Source organism: Patiria miniata, unplaced genomic scaffold (assembly GCF_015706575.1).
Source record: "Patiria miniata isolate m_02_andy unplaced genomic scaffold, ASM1570657v1 HiC_scaffold_25, whole genome shotgun sequence".
NCBI lineage: Eukaryota > Metazoa > Echinodermata > Asteroidea > Valvatida > Asterinidae > Patiria > Patiria miniata.
Window position 1 is genome coordinate 10,608,474 of NW_024037064.1, and position 19,065 is coordinate 10,627,538.

General features: G+C 41.0%; 1 protein-coding gene across 3 annotated transcripts in view; it reads left to right on the forward strand.

Moving 5' to 3' along the window:
- The first annotated feature begins 1,129 nt into the window (after positions 1 to 1,129).
- LOC119732952 overlaps positions 1,130 to 19,065 on the forward strand; it is a 243,974-nt gene continuing 226,038 nt past the window's right edge. For all 3 annotated transcript variants that reach the window (XR_005271660.1, XM_038206534.1, XM_038206535.1), the window contains exons 1-12: positions 1,130 to 1,241; positions 2,046 to 2,171; positions 6,450 to 6,575; positions 8,268 to 8,384; positions 9,401 to 9,523; positions 10,142 to 10,267; positions 11,279 to 11,401; positions 12,281 to 12,403; positions 13,129 to 13,245; positions 13,727 to 13,927; positions 15,813 to 15,974; positions 17,902 to 18,039. Coding sequence is in view for 2 of the 3 variants with exons in the window: in XM_038206534.1 (XP_038062462.1) it covers positions 1,184 to 1,241; positions 2,046 to 2,171; positions 6,450 to 6,575; positions 8,268 to 8,384; positions 9,401 to 9,523; positions 10,142 to 10,267; positions 11,279 to 11,401; positions 12,281 to 12,403; positions 13,129 to 13,245; positions 13,727 to 13,927; positions 15,813 to 15,974; positions 17,902 to 18,039 (1,540 nt within the window). In the remaining variant the exon portion in view is untranslated. The remainder of the gene's footprint in view (positions 1,242 to 2,045; positions 2,172 to 6,449; positions 6,576 to 8,267; positions 8,385 to 9,400; positions 9,524 to 10,141; positions 10,268 to 11,278; positions 11,402 to 12,280; positions 12,404 to 13,128; positions 13,246 to 13,726; positions 13,928 to 15,812; positions 15,975 to 17,901; positions 18,040 to 19,065) is intronic.

Genomic DNA, 19,065 nt, shown 5'->3' on the forward strand with positions numbered 1-19,065 from the left:
CTGTTGATGCTATAGGGTGCTCTTTTTTCTTATAAAAATCCGTACAATGAAGGGAAGTCGAAAATTGTCATCTGGATTCCTCTTCCTTTTAGTTACTCAACAAATACTTTGAAAAGACACTTCTTTGACAAGTGGCAAATTTCAGATTTTTTTTTCGGGTGGGGGGGGGGGACCTGGGGGGCACTGGGAATTTGGTGGGCAGGGAGATGTGCCCCCCCCCCCCCCATACACCACTGGCTGAAGGTCACAATGATACATCAAGTACAAAAAGAATATTCAATATCGTTAGTAATTTTTTTCCTGCACTTAATACTGTCCTGCACTCAATACAGTCCTGCACTACATTGACGTGACATATTATAATTAACCCTCCTCTAGTTTGATCAGTCACAGACAGTCAAAAATTCAATCCTGTTCTCCTGGCATGCCTTTTACACAGGCTAGTCACAAATAGTCAGATCATACCTCTTATAGGCTCTGTGACAGTCAAATTCCGCCAACAGACAAAGGCAGGTGACTGGTACAATGTAGGCACAGCTGGTTTGATCAATTTTCTACAGTCAAAGCATACTGTAATTATATCAGGTTGTATTGATGACGGCATAAAAACAGTCACTTGATTTCTTTTGATTGCTGGGCTGGCCTTGTTGAAACTGCCAGCCAGAGAGTGAGGGTTTTAAAAGAACTATAAGCAAATAAATTTTAAACTGTGAGATAAAGAGGAAAGGGGTAAAACAATTTGGTCATTACAGAAAATTGTATGCATATGAATTATTATTAATCCAGTTTGTGTATTGCATGTTAAGTTCATGTGGCATCTTCTTGAAACATCAACATTAATTTCAAATTTAAAATTTGGCTTGTTTCCCTCTTTTGTATTTAGTTACATGAATTCATTTCCTTTACAATAGCAAAAATATTTAGTTACATGAATTCATTACCTTTACAATATCAAAAATGTATATGCATAATGCATAATGTACATATTTTTTAAATGCATAAAGCTTTAAATGTCTTTGAATGGGTGAAGATTTCTTTCACCAATGTGTATGTTTCCCCTCCAAATTTAGGTATGATAACTTGTATAGACTTAATTGATTTATTTCATTTTATTCTTTGGCCAGATATTGATGAATGTCGGAGTTCCCAGTGTGACCAGCAGTGTATCAACACTGAGGGCGGTATGCGATGCGAATGTGGACCAGGCTTTACACTGTCACCAGATGGCCAAGGATGTAAAGGTCAGTGAGATCATAAGGGCATACTCCCTTCGCTTTAGTGTGGTCTAGTGGTCTGCATTATAATCGTGACTCATAAACAGAGAGTTTGGGTTCGAATCCTGTTCAAAACCACTTCACCCCTTGTAGCATGCTCCCTTTCCTTGCTCTTAAGTTAGGCTATAATCGTGACTCATGAACAGAGGGTTGGGGTTAAAATCCAGTCCATAGCCACATCATCCCTTGTAGCATACTCCCTTCCTTCGCTTTAGTGTAGTGGAGAAGTCTGGTTGTACGAACAGAGGGTTACGGATTCAAATCCAGTTCGAAGCATTTTCACCCCTTTTAGAATGCTTCCTTCCCTTAGGGTATAAAGCCAGTTCGAATCTACTAATTGCAAAAGTGTGCGCCGCACGCGCGCATATCCTACAGAACGGGGTTATTTTCGTTTCCACGAACTGACACCCAACACAGTGCGGCACTTCTAACGCCCACGTTGCGCATTTTCGTTTTCACGAACTGAAACTGATCTTAATTTCAACAGTTACAAGTATACAGATGGATTAAATTTGTTTTAAACCTTTCAAAGCATTTTTCTCCATACTGTATTGCTGCAACATACTTGGGTGTCAGTTCGTAAAAACGAAAATCCTTCTATTTCACATCAGTGACAGATGCACACGCATACTACCGGGTGTCAGTTCATGAAACCGAAATAGTTGATTACGTGGTTTTCACGAACTGTCAGTGACGATTTATTTGGCTTACCTATAGACCCTTTTATCTGAAATGTCATGACAACTTTGGAAACGCATTCTTATTAACCAGATATTGATGAGTGCGCCCGCAGGGACTGGAAGCCTTGCCACCACACCTGCGTCAACTCCAGAGGGAGCTTCAGATGCTCCTGCCAGCCGGGCTACTACCTGCACCAAAATGGAAGATCCTGCCTAGGTAGGTCATAGGTCAAATCAGGGCAAATCAGGTACATGCATTGTGCACTTCAAAAAATTCGAACAAACAAAATAGAAAAATTCATCCAGAATAACATTTTTCTGTTTAAGTCTCGGGTGTACACTTATAAACTCAAAATGTATGAAAGAGAATGTTTAGAGGTTGGTGAAATTTCACCTGCCTATGAAATTTAAGGTAAATGTTTACTCTATAGCAAGGAACTAACTACATGTAGTAGAGGCGGAAAAATCAAAGTGAGCTACGTTAGGGACCGCACCACATGAAGCATGTGACAGGGGCGTAGCACAGGCATTTGTATTGGGGGGGGTACAAATTTATAGAAAAGGGCACTTGCACATACATGTAAGTATCCGTGCTAAAATGTAGACACGTTTTTTTCCCGGACACTCTGCCTCCATTAAATCAAAAAGTGGGTGGTGGGGGGCTGGTACCATCTGTCAATGGGGGCACTGTTCAAAACTGCCGATTATGCAAACTGGTTTTCAGGACAATAAGTTGCCCGTAACAACCGCCTGCCACAAGACTTGTTCTCAAAAAGGCCACTTTTTCCAAAAAAAAAGGCACTCTTGACAAATATTGGGGGGGGGGGGGGGAGGGGGAGTAAACTCTTGTAAAAAAGGGCATTTGAGTGGAAAAGGGCAGTCTTTACCAAATATTGGGGGGGGGGGGGTTCCCACGCTTATGTGTGATGCACGCGTAATGTACTGTACACCTGAAAGTTTACTGCAGGAGTGTAGCGCTGAACATAAGCGCGTTACCGGGCCATATTGGCTGGCACTGGGGACGAGGGTGTCTATACCTCGCTGCGTGGCGCTATTAAGATCTTTGCGCAGAACCAAAGTCGTGACAAAACACTTAACCCAAACACGAAACATATATGAAATATATTTTTAGAAACAGTTTAGCGTAAGGTGTGCGATTACAACTGTCCGGCTTGTGAGCGTGTGAACTGACTGTTCAAGTCTGAAATGCGTGACACATGCCAGATGCGTGACACTTTGTAGGTCTGCAAGTATTGTTGCCCATGTGCGCATTGGATCCTAATACAGAGTACAATGTTATACAATATTCCAAATATTGGTCCATTGCTTAATACACCATGACTGAGCCAATTATATCGACTTGTCTCTAGCGAGTGCCGTTTTGATTGGATATATCAACTCACAGTAGAAAAAGGCCTGTTGTCCATTTATGCGTTGACAGGTCATCTCAACACATGAGCTGCCTAGATTCACTAACTTAGTTTGGTGAATCCCTTAGCATATTGTAAGATCCCAATCTGGGTTGCGTATCGGTTTTCAGTCTCTGTTTGGGCTATGTGAGTTTCCTGTCGATTCTCTAGACGGCCACATGCACATATGCCGTCACCACCTTCGCCCAAATCCAAACTGGGTCCACGTTTCCACCTCATCTCATGTGTGTGTGCCTATAGGTTTCAAGACATACTTATCGTGTCAATCGGCACTGATGTAAACGTGGTTTCCCCCAAGAAAACACTTGCTGAGGAAACATGACTGGTCTTATAAACTGAGTGAATCACTTCCATACAGACAAACCTGGGAGGAACACCTGGATGAAAAAATCAATGTCAGAGAACAAAATTGAATGGAAAACTAGCCACTTCAGAAAAAAAGAAGTCAATAACTTTTTCTTTCTGTTCCCTGCCAAACTCCATGGGATATCCCCTGCACAGCAAAGGTCTATGTATGCGAGCAGATTTGGGGATAATATGCAAAACAAGTCTACGTCTTGACCTTGAGATTCTGACCATTCAGCTGGTTCCCTCTATTGGGTCTTTCATAACTCGTTGTATTACAAAAAACATGGCATCCAAATTGACCAATCAACAGCTTAGTCCACAGTTCGGGTCGAAATGACGTCATAGCATCTAAAGACCTGATTGGCTGGCATGCGGGGTCGCATAAAACTTAAATGCGATGATATATGAGACGTTCAACCTTGGCTTCGCCAACGTGAATGTCTGATCCTCAGACTAGCCAAACTCTGGTTGATTTTACCTAGTTCATCAGAAAAGAAAATAAACCCAATCTTCTTAAGACTCAAAATTACCCATGTTTATCAGGCTATGAGACCAGTTTTCTGAAGCAGCTTGAGATCAGTGCAATTTGGTCTCTGCCCTCACAGGTACCATTTGTATATTGCAGGATGCAGGGAGGCAATAGTAGTAAAGCGTCTTGCCCAAGAACACAAGCCCATCAGGGTATGAACCCACATACTGACCTACATTTCTGACATAAGGGTTAACTAATTCAAGCATTGAATAAGAGGTTTCGTGCAACGTATGCGACAATCAGAAGATGTTGTTTGTACGTGGATGAACAGATACATATACAGATCTCCATTCTATGTGTGCGTGTCACTCAACCGTTTAGATTGACAGCTACAAAATTGTTGGCACTGTATTGGCGCTAATGGCATAAACGCAACCAATAAGATATCAATAATATTTATATAATTAATAATGCGTACTTGTAAAGCGCATGCTTCCACCAATATTGGTGCTGAATGCGCTACATCATTATTACCATCCACATTGAGTGAATGAAACAATCCAAAGACCGTCTCAGCTCCCTGGGGAGTATGCAGCTCCACCATTTCGGCACAAAGCAGTTACATTTGTAAAATCAATCACAATAACCATCTCTGCCCTCATAGGTACCCATTTAACCCTGGGTGGGGAGAAGCAATGAGTGACAAAGTGCCTTGCCCAAGGGCACACGCACCATAACCCCAGGCTGGACTCGAAGCCCACAACCTGCAGAATTACCCACAGAATTACCCACAGATACATGAGGTCCGGCCTATTGGCCTCCGGTCTGGACTTCAGACTGCCTGACTTTTGATTCGCTAGTTAATGTCTTTATTTCAACTCTGTTGGTTGTGTTGGCTGTACATTATAACAGCAAATGCTTAGCTGAATGATACTACCTTGAAATTGGGATTTCAAGTCTTAGACATCTGTGACACATCTGAAAATGGGTTCAGGAAACCACCCATGTCTAAGAGATACATATCGTTGTGAGTCATGTTACAAGACCTGAGGCGATTACTGACCGAGTGTGACTCAGAAGGCATTACTCCTGGCAAGCTGTTATTCCTATCCATCGTTGCTCATATCAAATGCAACCTTCAGTTTTTATGCATCATAATAAAAAAAATAATTAGAAGCTTTACTTTGAAGCTTTCCACTATTTAGAAGAAAAAGAATACTTGGTCAGCATTGGCCAGAATTTTACAGGCCTTCTAATCCCTATGATGTTCTCCAAAGTCTAGCTACTCCCGTTTAACCCTTTAGTCATTGTAGCACCCAAAACCGCCCTGCCTACATGTATTACTCACTGTAGCACCCAAAACTGCCCGAGCACTCTATGGTTTTATTGATTCATCGCGTTTTTTACATACTGGTGAACAGGTAGTACCGTGCCTTTTCCATACCGGCAAACAGGTATGCACAACTGTATACTTGTTCGCCGTTATAGAAAAGGCGCGGTGCTACCTGTTTGTTGGTACATGTATGTAAAAAACACGACGGATTATTAAGTGAGTAAACACAATTGAATACAAAGTAGTACAGGTTCTTAATAATGGTTTTACCCCAATTCGTATTATTTTCCTTATCTCCTAGGATACTTTCTTTCCCCTATCCAATGGAACCTGCTGCACTGTATGGTTTCCTGGATTTCAATATATAAATACAAAGTAATACAATGTAGTACATGTGCTAATGGTTATTAGCCCACAGCTTGAACATACATCAATAATCAGCCACACGTCAACCAACAGTCCTGGTTCAGACTTGCCCCAGGTCATTCCCATCCTCTTCACCAACCCCTTTCCCCCCTCATTTACCATTAACCATTACATTCCTGGAACACCATAACATTCCCCGCTCAACCGTGGGAGTCCCCCTGCAGCCAAATTGCCAACTTCTGGGGCCCTCTGCATAACAGGAAAGAGCAGTCTGTCAAGACTGAGGTTGAATTAGGTCATGAAAACACAACTTTTTTTCCAAGGTTTGAGATACCTGTTGCCATATTCCCACCGGGATTAAACTGTGGAATATGGATATTTGCAGAGCTAAGGAAAAGGGCATCAATCCTGGAAGGGCAAGGGTTGGAGAGGATAAAGAAGATATATCACCCTTCCCGTCAGAGAAGAGGATGGGATATAAAGACCAATATGGGCATGCTATCAATTCAATCAGGAAATCAAATTTAAATTTATTTTCCAATCCAGATGTGAATGAGTGCAACCAGGGTGGGGGCCAGGTGTGTCACCATATCTGTCAAAACACCCAGGGGAGTTACCGCTGCTCCTGCCGTCCCGGGTTCGAACTCCAACCGGATGGAACAACCTGCAGAGGTGAGAAACAGAAACAAACCCCAAGTCTCCATTTTGTTCATGTTTACATGTAAGCTTTCTTTCACAAATAATTAATATGATTATTATGCTAGATAATCCTTAAGGTTTTCCCGCATGTAGAACTCAATGACCCAGTGGTTATGGTGTTTGACTACCCACAATGGTGCGTGGGTTCGAATTCTGCTTGGAGCATGGTGTTTGTGCCCTCTCCACCCAGGAGTATAAATGGGTACCCTTGATAGTTGAAGACCAATTTAGCGCTGATATCGGCTGTCGCGTGGTCTCATGGCGTGATGAATGGGGTAATAATTGTAAAGCGCTTTGAGATTGTTGATGCGATGGGAAGCGCTATATATGCACTTCGATTGCCCTTCGATTATATTCTAAGAAAATGTGAACAGATACTGATATCTTATCACTTCAACTTTTTTTCCCTTGTTTTTTCTAGTAGTATAGCCTACACCTTGTGTTGCTACTAGCTTTGTCACATTATTCTTCAAAATCTGAATAATAATCACACTTTAAATTTCTAGAGCAGCATTCTTATTTTGTTTTCCATTGGAAATCTCCTTTATGATATTTTGAAATCCCCGCTGCATGCTTAGAGTGTGTTTTAAAAATAGTGGACAACCTTTGCAAAAAAAACCCATGTTTTTGCCAATTCCAGGAACAATGTTATAAATCTGAAGCAGGTTCTTCTTCTTCTTCTTTTTCTTCTTTTTCTTCTTCCAATTGAGTGCTAACTTCATAATTGAAGACTACCTTTGTGGTAGCCAACGTGTAGGTGGGAACAAGACATCAGTGAATGGTTAGGGATAAAGAATAACTGATGCTGAAAGAAAAGCTGCTGATAGAGATAGCTATAGAACCATGGTCTGGGAAGCGTTCCAATAGGGACAGGCTGTGAATGATGTTGCAACATCAGCTCAGTAGATATCAAACTTTGTAAAAACACTGTAAAAAAAAAGCGTCTTCGTTTTTTTAGACACAAAGGATATGTTAGGTTTCCATTGTAAGCACATTGGTTTGATCCTATCCATTGCGAGGAAATGATGGTAATTCCCCTTTACTCCAAAATGACAGCATAACTTTTCCTCGGATCTGCTGACTGATTTCCTTGTTTTAACTTCTCAAGAATACTATTGTAAAACACTGAACAAAGTCTTGTTTGGTTGGTAGTTTCCCCTACACAGAAGTCACACCAGCATGAACAACGCTTCGCAAACAGCGGCTTCAACTGATTTGACACGCAACCCGGCGCAACGTACCACTCTCATTGCTCTTGAACAAAAATAATCAACCTACAGAACCGTACCGTAGAGGTAGCGCACTTATTCGAACCTACCAACAACTTACTGATGACCTTAGGATGACTGGTATTGGCTTGAACCAGCTACACCAAACCACTCAAAACGCAGAAGAATGGAAGAGGACAATTTACACATTATTATTGTAGTCACTGAGCAACGCCCATGTGCTGCACTTGCACAGACGTCACCAAGATGATGATGATAGTTTCTACATTCTCAGTTGCATGCCAGATAATAGGTGCAACAATCACAGGATGCATGAGCCCATCATTTACTTACAATCAAGTAGGCTATTCCATGAATTTTTTGGCAGTTGTAAGTTTTTTAATGTTTGCAAGCTGTGTCCAGTACTTTTAACCATTCCTTGTGTTTGTCACTGCAGATATTGATGAGTGCACTCAGGAATCCAACGGTTGCTCAGGTAGCTGTATCAACACCATTGGATCATACCAGTGTAGCTGCACACAGGGTTATACCAGCAGAGGAGGCAGATGTGTGGGTAAGTTGGTCATGTCGTCTCTGATGCAGGCTGTGGTGTTTGTTGGCAGCTGGAGTTGGCAGCTGGAGTTTGTTATTACTCGGTGCAAAGACTATGAATAGGAGAGATGTAGTCGAGACTTCACAAGTCGAGACTTCACAAGTCAAGACTTCACAAGTCAAGACTTCATAAGTCAAGCACTAGTCAATCACTAGTAATCACTAGTCAATCACAGGCCAATTGTAAGTCAATTGCAAGTCAATCTCAAGTTAATCACAAGTTAATCACAAGCTAATTACAAGTTAATCACGACTCAATCATAAGTCAATCGCAAGTCAGTCACATGTTAATCACAAGTCAATCGCAAGTAAATCATAAGCTATTCACAAGTCAATCGCTAGTAAGTCAGTCACATGTCAATCACAAGTCAGTCATCATAAGCTAATCACAAGTCCATCGCATGTCATCCCAGCTTAATCACAAGTCATCACAAGTCAATCACAAGTTACTCATTCTTGGTTTAAGCCACAAGACATTCAAATGAGATGCGACAGAGGCATTCCTTATACTCAGTTTGTTTATTTATCTCTTGGTACTTGTGACCTGACACTTGAAGTACCTGTGATTTTCTCTTTTGATTCGAATTAGCGACTTATTTTGTGACTGGACTTACGATTTGACCTGTTATTTGAGTTGTGATTTGACCAGTGATTTGGACTTGTGATTTAACTTGTGAATAAGCATGTGAGTGGACTTGTTACTGGACTTGTCAAGTTGCGATTGTATTGTACTGGACTTAATATGATGTCTTGTCATTGGAGTTTGTGATTTAGCCTGTGAAAAGTCGTGTGATTACAGTTGTGAAGTTGTGATTTGACTTGTTCTGGACTTATGATTGGATTTGCAATGACTATTTATTGGACTTGTCATTAGACTTGTGATCAAACTTGTGGTTGGTCTTGTGGTTTGATTTGTGTTGGACTTGTGATATGACATAACATAATTTAAAGGCTAATTGAAAAATGTTCTTGATGTAGATGTGGATGAGTGTCAAATGAGCAACGGTAGATGCGAACAGCTCTGCGTCAACACTCAAGGCAGTTTCCTGTGCTCCTGTCGTCAGGGTTACACGCTCAACAGCGATGCACGGACGTGCACAGGTAGGTCCTCATTCCGTCATTTGCTAGGCAATTCACAGATATTCAGGGCATTTGAGAATTTATGGTTTTATAAAGAAAATAAAGGGAAAGGTGCTAGAGATTATTACCTCCACCAAGGAGGTTATGTTTTCATCGGTGTTCGTTTGTTTGTTGGTTTGTCTGTTAACAAGATGACTAAAAAAAGTTTCATGAAATAGTTTTTTTAGGGGTGGTCCTTGGTACAAGTACAAATCGATTACATTTTGGAAGTGATCCGGATCTGGGTCTAGATCCAGAAATGTTTTAAGGATTCTTCACCATTGGGAGATAGGGCATAACAAAAACTGAAGTCACCGAGTACCAAATTCAGTGCATCGCTCGCTGTGCGCACTGGTGACTTCAAATTGTCTTTGTGCTCTCATTGGATGGATTTTCTTTGCAGTCACGTGTGCGCGGGAAAAGTATGTTCACTGTTACAGGCTTTGGGCTTCCCACAATCCTTTTGTGCGGAAGGACCGCAGCTACAGGGAAAGTAACACATCCCCAAAAACTCACGAACAGGTGGCCTGTGGCCCCAAGTAATGGCGCAGTGGTGTAAACATGTTTTTTTTTCTTCTTATTTTTCAATTATGATTTCAGATGTGGATGAGTGTGAGCAGTACGCCGGCCGGGTCTGTGAGCACGGCTGTGAGAACGTGGACGGCACGTACCAGTGTAGATGCCCACCAGGATTCAGGCTGCATGCCAACAGGCAGAACTGCGTGGGTAGGTACCTGGGGCTAGCATGGGGTTAATACAAAAACATCTGAAACAGTATTCACGTGCTTCCAGATTAAAACTTTCTTCTTTTATGCAGACATTGTGTGCATGCTCAGTAACAACATCAGTCGTTCAAGTGATGTGACCGAATGCCATGTTTACACAGCATTTTCCTACTCTCAAAGAGTATCAAGGGTGACCCACACAAATGCAGCCTATAGGTCTTCAACATTCAACAATTTTGACCTACATTGGCAAAATGAGGAATGTCCCCCAAAACCTCGTTTGAAGTAATCGACACCTGAAGTCCGATATGCTAGAAAAATCATGTAGAAATCTATATATCTTTGTTGTATTTTTGAGTAGCCAAGGCATCCAAGATTCACACTATGCACTTTTGTTAGGAAAATAAATACCCCAAAGTTGGAAAAACTGAGGAACTTTTTCACTGCCATTAGCAGTGCAATGCGTATCTTTTTTATTCAAAGCCATCTTTTTTCTCGAAATGAGGTCGGCGAAGTTCGGCAAGACACTGTCGAAGTTCCTGAAGCATATCTTTGGACTAAATTAAGCTATAGCAATCAATTTGATATCATTGGAAAGCCAATGACTTGTGCTTTAGGGTTCTTATCAATAATGACCGTCCGCTGACTCAGCTGAACTTGCGGACTAAATTTGGTCCTTAGTTACGGGTTAGCAGCGAGCCCTGGAGTCTCATTTGCATGGTTTAACAATGGGCTATTCTAATTTCTATTCTAAATTAATAACAATATCACACGAGCGGGGACTATGTCATTAACTTGATCAGGCATTAGTAAACATTGGTCGCGAAAGTACACGAACTGCTGGCCCTTGGCAACACCAGAATTCAGCGTACATTCGCTGACAGTCAGCGGACGTTTTATTGACAAGAACCCTTAACATGATGTATGTAACTTGAAAAGTCAAAGGATAGGGGTTATTCCTCAGTATGATATGGCAGGTCACTATTTTGCCATCTCTTGCTTTGGTTCCTAGATATCAATGAGTGTATGGAGCAGCATGGGCTGTGCCACTACCGCTGCGTTAACACCAGAGGTTCCTACAACTGCATCTGTCCTCCAGCCTTCCAGCTGGCTGCCGATGGAAGAATGTGTGACGGTGAGGAATATCTTGCCCGAAATGTTTTAGGCTGTTTCGGCAAAGCCTTTGTCTTTCCTTATACCAACAAACCCTCCTAGTACCCGCAAACTACATGTAAGTTAAGTCCCATTTTGCCGGAGCGCCTCACATTTTCCGGGGAATTTTCATTAGAAACTGCTTGACCGTGCAGGACTGTTTACATACCAGGGGCCAATTTCATAGAGCTGCTTAAGCACAAAAGTTGCTTAAGCACAAAAAAACTTTCCTTAATATAATCAGTTCACCCGCCCAAACTCCATGCGACTATTATGCTAAGTAAACAAGAGCTAAATACCAATCACAAGCAATGTGCATCATATGGAGTTCTGGGTGGTAACCTGATATATATTGAGCAAGGTTTTTTTGCGCTTAAGCAATTTTGTGCTTAAGCAGCTCTATAAAATTGGCCCCAGAGGGCTGAGGTACATGTAGCAAGTGGTCAAGTCAAGAGTGGCTTCCGAGGCAGTGATATACATGTAACCACCATATATGGGGATGTGTCTGTACGCACCACGTGCACCAAATTAAAGTCCCATGCACAAAATAAAATGTTAGAATAAAACTCGTGGTCAGTTTGTTGACTACTTTTTAATGGTTTTTAATCAAAAAGGTATTTTTAAACGGGATTCTGTTCAGGCCATTATAAGCGACCAGACCCTTAACTGGGTTTAATCAAAACTAACAGTTTATAACTGCTCCATCGCACTTTTATCGACTTATTTAAATTGGCAACGTAGATTTAGTGAATATATGGTCCTTTTTTTAACAATGAAATTTGTACTGATTAAACCTTTGGTAAAATTTGTGAAAGGAGTCTCAATTTCTTTTTATTTTAGAATATTTTGTTTTCTTTTTCAGACATGGATGAGTGTGCAGTCAGTAATCACGGTTGCCAGGGTGGATGCGCAAACACCATGGGCAGCTATCACTGCACATGTGCAGAAGGCCAGCTGGGATCAGGCGATCTGTACTGCGGCAAACGTAAGTCTTACCAGGGGTGAGATTTGTCCGGATTTTTTTGGATTTCCGAATGTTAGTCAAACGTCTGTGGAATTTTATGCGGATTCCGGATTTCCAACGTTTTCTGTTTCCGTAATATCGCCCGAAAACTTCTGGCGAAATATAGGCCCTAATTTACGATAATAAATGGACTGTTGACAAGTCTAATAAGCAATGCGGTCAAGAACCTGATAGACATCAATGCAGTGTTGCGCAGCGGAGTACTTCGATCTTGTGTGGTATTGTGACCTCATAGGCAACTTGCTTTACTTGTGTCAAAGCAGGATAGGAAAGAATATCGCATCCTGACGCCACTTTTTTCAACTTTTGTCATCATATATTATCTCAATGAAGGTTCATCATTGCAAAAATGTTAAAAAGGCACGAATCTGGGACTGAGAAACATTTAAAATGTTGTTAAAAACATACTTTGAAAATGCACTTGACTCTCCATAGACTTTGAACACAACCAGAGAAGTGGCATCTGTATATACTATATCTTTTATCAGATACAAGGTTTTTATTGGAGGCTGACATTTTAAATTACTGCTTTTATCACTAATCAATTCAAGCATCTAAGGTTATGCATATGCACACACGATGTGAAACAACAAAACATCAATTGCTTTACAGAACTCTTTGCGAGACTTGTTTCTGTTTACTATTCACTGAAGATAACATTGGTGTACTGTTCTTTCTTTTTGTAGAGCCTAGCGGATGCAACAGTGATACGTGTTCCCACAAATGTGTCGACACAGGAACCGGCCACAACTGTATGTGCTCCAGAGGATACCAGTTACACAGTGGTGGTCGCCATTGTGAAGGTATGGGCTTCTTCCTATTCCATCAGGCCAGCATTGACTTACAGTTTTGGTCTTATAGTCTCGACTGTCATATTTGTTTCCCAGATCTTGGTCCTTAAAATGTTTGGCAGACTGAAGTTTTGTTTACCTCATTGTTTATTGACTTGGCTTTTTCCAGGACCAAATTGTTAGTTTTGTCATATGGAAGTTTTATTGTAAATTCAGTATTTTTCAAACTAGGTCTTCACGATCAAGGAGTGATTAAAATCAGAAGTGTAAAGTTTGTTCCTTAATGTTTACTAGCTTCGATGTGATGTAAACACACAGTGTAGCTGTCAGTGACTTTAGTTTGTTGCAGAAAAATTGCACACAAAAAGTGTGACCCAAAAAAACCACTAAAAAAAACAAAATACCAGATTACATGAAATTCTTCTTTTTGCACAGTACTTGTGCACAGAGACAGTAGTGAAACACAATGTGATTTAAAAAAATTTTTCTGCAGATAAAAACGAGTGTATGGAGGTTGGCCGTGGTGGCTGCCAGCATCAATGTGTTAATTCCATGGGCAGCTACTACTGCTCCTGCTACGCAGGCTACCGACTCCACTATGACCGCAAACGCTGTGTGGCCAACACAGGCTGCAATACATGCATGACTTGCCCTGCTGGATTCCACATGAATACACAGACAGGACGGTGTGAAGGTAAGGATCAATTGAAAGATTTCCGGCAATTTCCGGCTATCCCACTTCTGCCACCTAAATTCCCCCTTCTGTGCCCTAATTGCCCCTTTTGTATCCTTTCTGCCCCCTTCTGCATCCTTTCTGTCCCTTCTTGCACCCTTCTGACCTTTCTGCTCCCCTTCTAAACCTTCTGCCCCCTTCTGCCCCTCAGCCCACTTAATGCCCCTCTAATGCCCCCTTCTGTCAATCAGATGCCCCTTGCTGTCCCCCTTCTACACCCTACTTTACACCTTATTCCTCTTCTGCACCCCTCCTGCTTCCTTTATGTCTCCCTTCTGCCTCCCTTACACACTGTCTTCACCCCCTTCTTCAACCCCTTCTGCCCCTCTTATGCCCCTGGCGACGGGCCTGATTATACCCAATTTGCCCATTTGTGCCCACTTTTACCCACTCTTCTACCCCAAAATATTCAGGCTGGACATTGCGACAGCAAGGCTTCATGAACCCAATTCCAAACTTTGCGCTTCTCTTTACCCCTTCTTTCAACAAAAATGTTAAGATAATAAAATGGTTTCCATTAATTACCTAGCAACTTATGATGGTAATAACACAATACTTAAACTAACCAGCTAAGATGTATAGCATCACTCCTAAACTTTTGAGTATGCAGTTAGTCTTAGTGAGACAGAATTAGTTGATTACAAAACACTGTTTGAGCTCACTTGCTGTCTTCACGTACATGTATTAAGCCCAAATCTCAGCTCGTCCTGCAAAAAAAGTGGAGGAAAGTTGAGGAAAAAACACTGAAGTGTGCCATGTTATAGGAAACCTCTCTTCATAACACCTGTACCCCGTCACCACTCCCCTAACCCCTGGGGCTTCAGGAAACACTCTGTGTCTTATCAAGGGAAGCAACTCATGTCATCCTAACCTCCTTTTCCTGTCTGGAAATCAGACGGTGTGAAGGCGAGGGATGGTAAATCTTCCTCCCAGAAGAAGAAAGATAACTCTTTCTTATATGCTAGCTGTGAACATTGTATAACATCTGCCCTCCTATGCAAATAAAGATTCTGTGCCAAGTTGTCTGACAGTTCAGAACTCCCAGCCTACACATAGCAGGATTCACTGGCTGTGACTGTTAATGCAACTTGACATACCTGTACTTTGACTATGGGTGATTGATAAGACAGTTGTGCCACCAGTTTCCTGCTTTTGTTTGTTGACTGAATTTGACTAGTCAGAGCGCTTGTTTGGACTATGATCAGACTGTTTGTGACTAGCCTGTGTGAAAGGCATAGCAGGGGAAGTTGATAGATTTTTTTTTTTACTGTATGTGACTATTAAAACAGTAGGAGGGTTAATGATAAACTCAGATTGGCCTAATGGGAATCACAATACCTTGGTGGTCCATGACCTAAAAGGAGCTTATCACAGGTACCCATTTATACTCCTGGTTGGAAACAGGCAATTGTAGTAAAGTGTCTTGCCTATTAACACAAGCATCATGTTTCCTATCAGGTCTCAAACCCACATGGGTCATTCTATAAATTGTGGGTCCTGTCCCTGGTACATCTTGACATCTGTTTTATAAGTCTGATGCACTCTTTAATGCAGTTGTACTGAAGGAGTGATTATGATATGCAAACAACCTACCTAACAATAAAACAATAATTTGAAGTCAATCTATATGATACTTGAATGGCAAAGTGCAAAGTACGTGTCAAAGGTCATCATGGGGTCACTGGGCTTAAAAACCTGATTTTTTTTACACTACTTCTTCCAGAAATTACATGGCACAATCACGTGACTCATGCATGAACATTAATTTGTTGGCCGCAGCTTCCGAAATCCAATTGAGCTTGTTCATAAACAAACCAAAAATAAACAAAGTCCTTCTCTTTGATAGATATTGACGAGTGTTCATCACCCGCCAACAACTGTGGAGCTACACGCTGTGCATCAAATAGAGCAGTGTGCTCGCACAACTGCATCAATACGGTAGGCAGCTACTCATGCACATGCAATCCTGGATATCTCATACAGCCCGACGGATACACGTGCACAAAAGGTAAGAACAGACAGGTAGATAGATGGATAGACAAACCAGCAGATATGCAGTGAGTCACATGTATTTACATTTACTGTAGGCCAACTTTTGCAGTATCATACATAATACGGATACACTTAAAGGTTTCATGACGTGATTGTTACTCGGGACCGTGTTTTGTGCGAATTTCCATTCGTCTAAAATGTACGAAAACCTTTGAGACATCCCTTTTTATGTAACACCCAAGTAATCCTTGTCATTTGATTGGAGGATTGTAGGTCACGCAGCATTCATTGATCATACCATTACACGGCTAACGTCATAACCGTGCATTTTTGGTTTCATTCACCATGCATTTTTGGTCCCATCCCTTTTGATCTCTTGCACGCTAAAGCCCCTGTCACACTTGTCCGAATCGTCACTCCGTTCATGTTCCGAGTAAAACATTGTGGATTCGGTGTTTAATCGGTTTGAACTGAACTCAAACGGATTTCCCTCGGTTTTCTTCGGTTTTCCAACGCTATATACTCGTGTACGTTCATGTGATGCACTGAGGAACTCGGAGAAATTATTGAACCTGTTTAATAATTTCTCCGAATTGTCGCGGCAACCTCAATACGGACGGTATCCGGTATACACACGGAATATGCACGGAATACACGGAATACACACTGTACTCATTCGTTGCCATTCGTTGCAATGCGGAATAGGTACGGAAGAGTACGGAACAGGCCTCTGTATGTATTCAGAGTTCATTCCGAACCCACATTGTAATGCCGATCAAAAAACGGACTTTGATGTCACTTTATCCGATGATATACTGCATTACCACGATGTAATACCATATATATAACGGAGACGAACGGAATATAAACGGAATGTTCGGAAAGCGGTCGGTCTTGAGATCAATGAATTTTTCAAAGTTTGGCATGTCCGGTGATGATCGGAGAGGTTCTGAATATAGACGGATTGCAATCGGAATAGCAACTTATTAGATCCGGAATAAGACCGGATTATGATCGGTGTATTTTCATTTCTGGCTGTTTTTTTTTGACATTTCTCTCCGAACGTGTCCGAATTAATAATATTTCAGATCGGTTTATGAACGGAATTATAGATTCGGACAAGTGTGACAGGGGCTTAAGACGCGCAGCGGCCCGATCTTTGCGCTATTTAGACCATAGCATGCATTATAGCAGTACAAAACTTGCCTTTGAAGTTGATGCAGTTGCATCGATGATTTTTTGCATTGTTTTCAGAACTTACAATGTTAATTTTTATTTTTGTCAATGATATCACTTTTAAACCTTTGTTAGCCTTGAACAAGCTAAAAAAAAGTGGGATATGATACAATTTTGTGAGTTTTGTTTGTTCTTAAAGTTTTATCCTTCAATCGAATGGCAAAGATTACTTGGATGTCATGTAAAACAAACAATGAATGTCTTGCATTCATGCAATGCTGAGAATATTTTCATGAGTTGAAAGGCAGAATGTTCTATTCAAGTTGGTTTCATCTCGTTGAATGGACCCCATATTAAATCTTTTAACTCATAAAAATATTCTCACCATTGCACTCATAAACATTCATTATATTTGTATAGTAGTTGGAATTTTTGTAAAGTGCACTTTTTTTCAAACATTTAAAACACTCCATGCTTTTCCTGGTGAGTGAGAGTGCTGTTGCTTTGCTGTGATGTCATTCAGCTCAGGGGTTTCCTGATAAAATTGTAAACCCCAAAATGTTTGTACGTAAAGTTTACCCATTGAATGTCTTGTACGTACTGGAACAAAAAGGAATCGCCAAAAAAACCCAGAAAACTCACAACAGAAAAGGATCCAAAATTCTCAGAAATGAATCCGAAATTCTGGCAACCTTGTGACATTGATGTTTTTGCCTCAAATGTCTTCACATCTCATGTGTTTCTTTGGTTGGTTGTCTTCATTTTAGATGGACCTGTGTGTTCCCCACCATGTAACAATGGCGGTACCTGTCAGTATTCCAGACAGTGCAGCGGCAACACGTACAACTGCCGCTTCAGTGAGTGTGCCTGCCGAGCAGGATTCACGGGACCACGCTGCGAAAACGGTAAGATTCTCTAGTGTTTAATTAACCCATTAGCACTGGTATTGCATTGTACTTCAGTGTACACTTCCTTGCTACTGTGATGTTTTAAAAAATACTTGTTACTTTTCGATAATCTCAGAAATGGACATTGAGATTTGAATCCATTTGAAAATAAGTCTCTAAAAAGTAATGTGGTTCTAGAAACTGAAAATTGATCTATTCCTCAAACTTGGCATGTACCGAGACGTTGCAAACTCAGACACAGATTCTGGTTCAGGACTTGACTATTAGTGTATTAGGACTTTGCCCATACAGTAGATTGCCACTTTAATGAAGACTCAAGCACAATCGTGACCGGCTCCACAAAAAAGGGTATTATGTTGCAAAAAAGTGAAATTCAGTTATATACATGGTTGGAAAGTACACAGCGTAAGCTTTCATTCTGTATATAATAGAGCTCTCGTTTTGGAGATATGACATATTTGCATATTATTTACTTCTTTGGAGTTCAAATTACAAAACAGGCTTTGAAATAGCTGGCTTTGTTGTAGAACAACAGAACGATGCTTACAAAATGGTTGTTTTTTCCTCTTTGTTCATCAAAATCACCATTTCTGTGAATGAAACCTGAAACTGTAGATACTAAAGATGTCATTCATGACAAAAAATTGAAAATCACACTTTGACGAAATTTTCACCATCTCAACGTTCAGCGGGCCATTACACAATAATGCACAGCGTGACTTAACACCCTTTTTTTTTGTGGAGCCAGTCACAGTTATTCTTAATATTTGGCTATTGAAATGAATCAACAAAAGCAGTACGTTGGAATTGTTTATGTGCTGTTACTTGCGAAAAGATTTATTGATATATTTTTTACCAGTCGTGTGGTGGACGTGTGATGGACTTGCGATGGACTTCAATGCAGCACTGAAGTACACCGAACATTTCCGACTCTAGAAAACGTATTCCTTACTGGCCATTTCATTTGACCATGGAGAAATGAAATGTGCAGAGTTGCCTAACGGGAAGAAATATAAATGAACT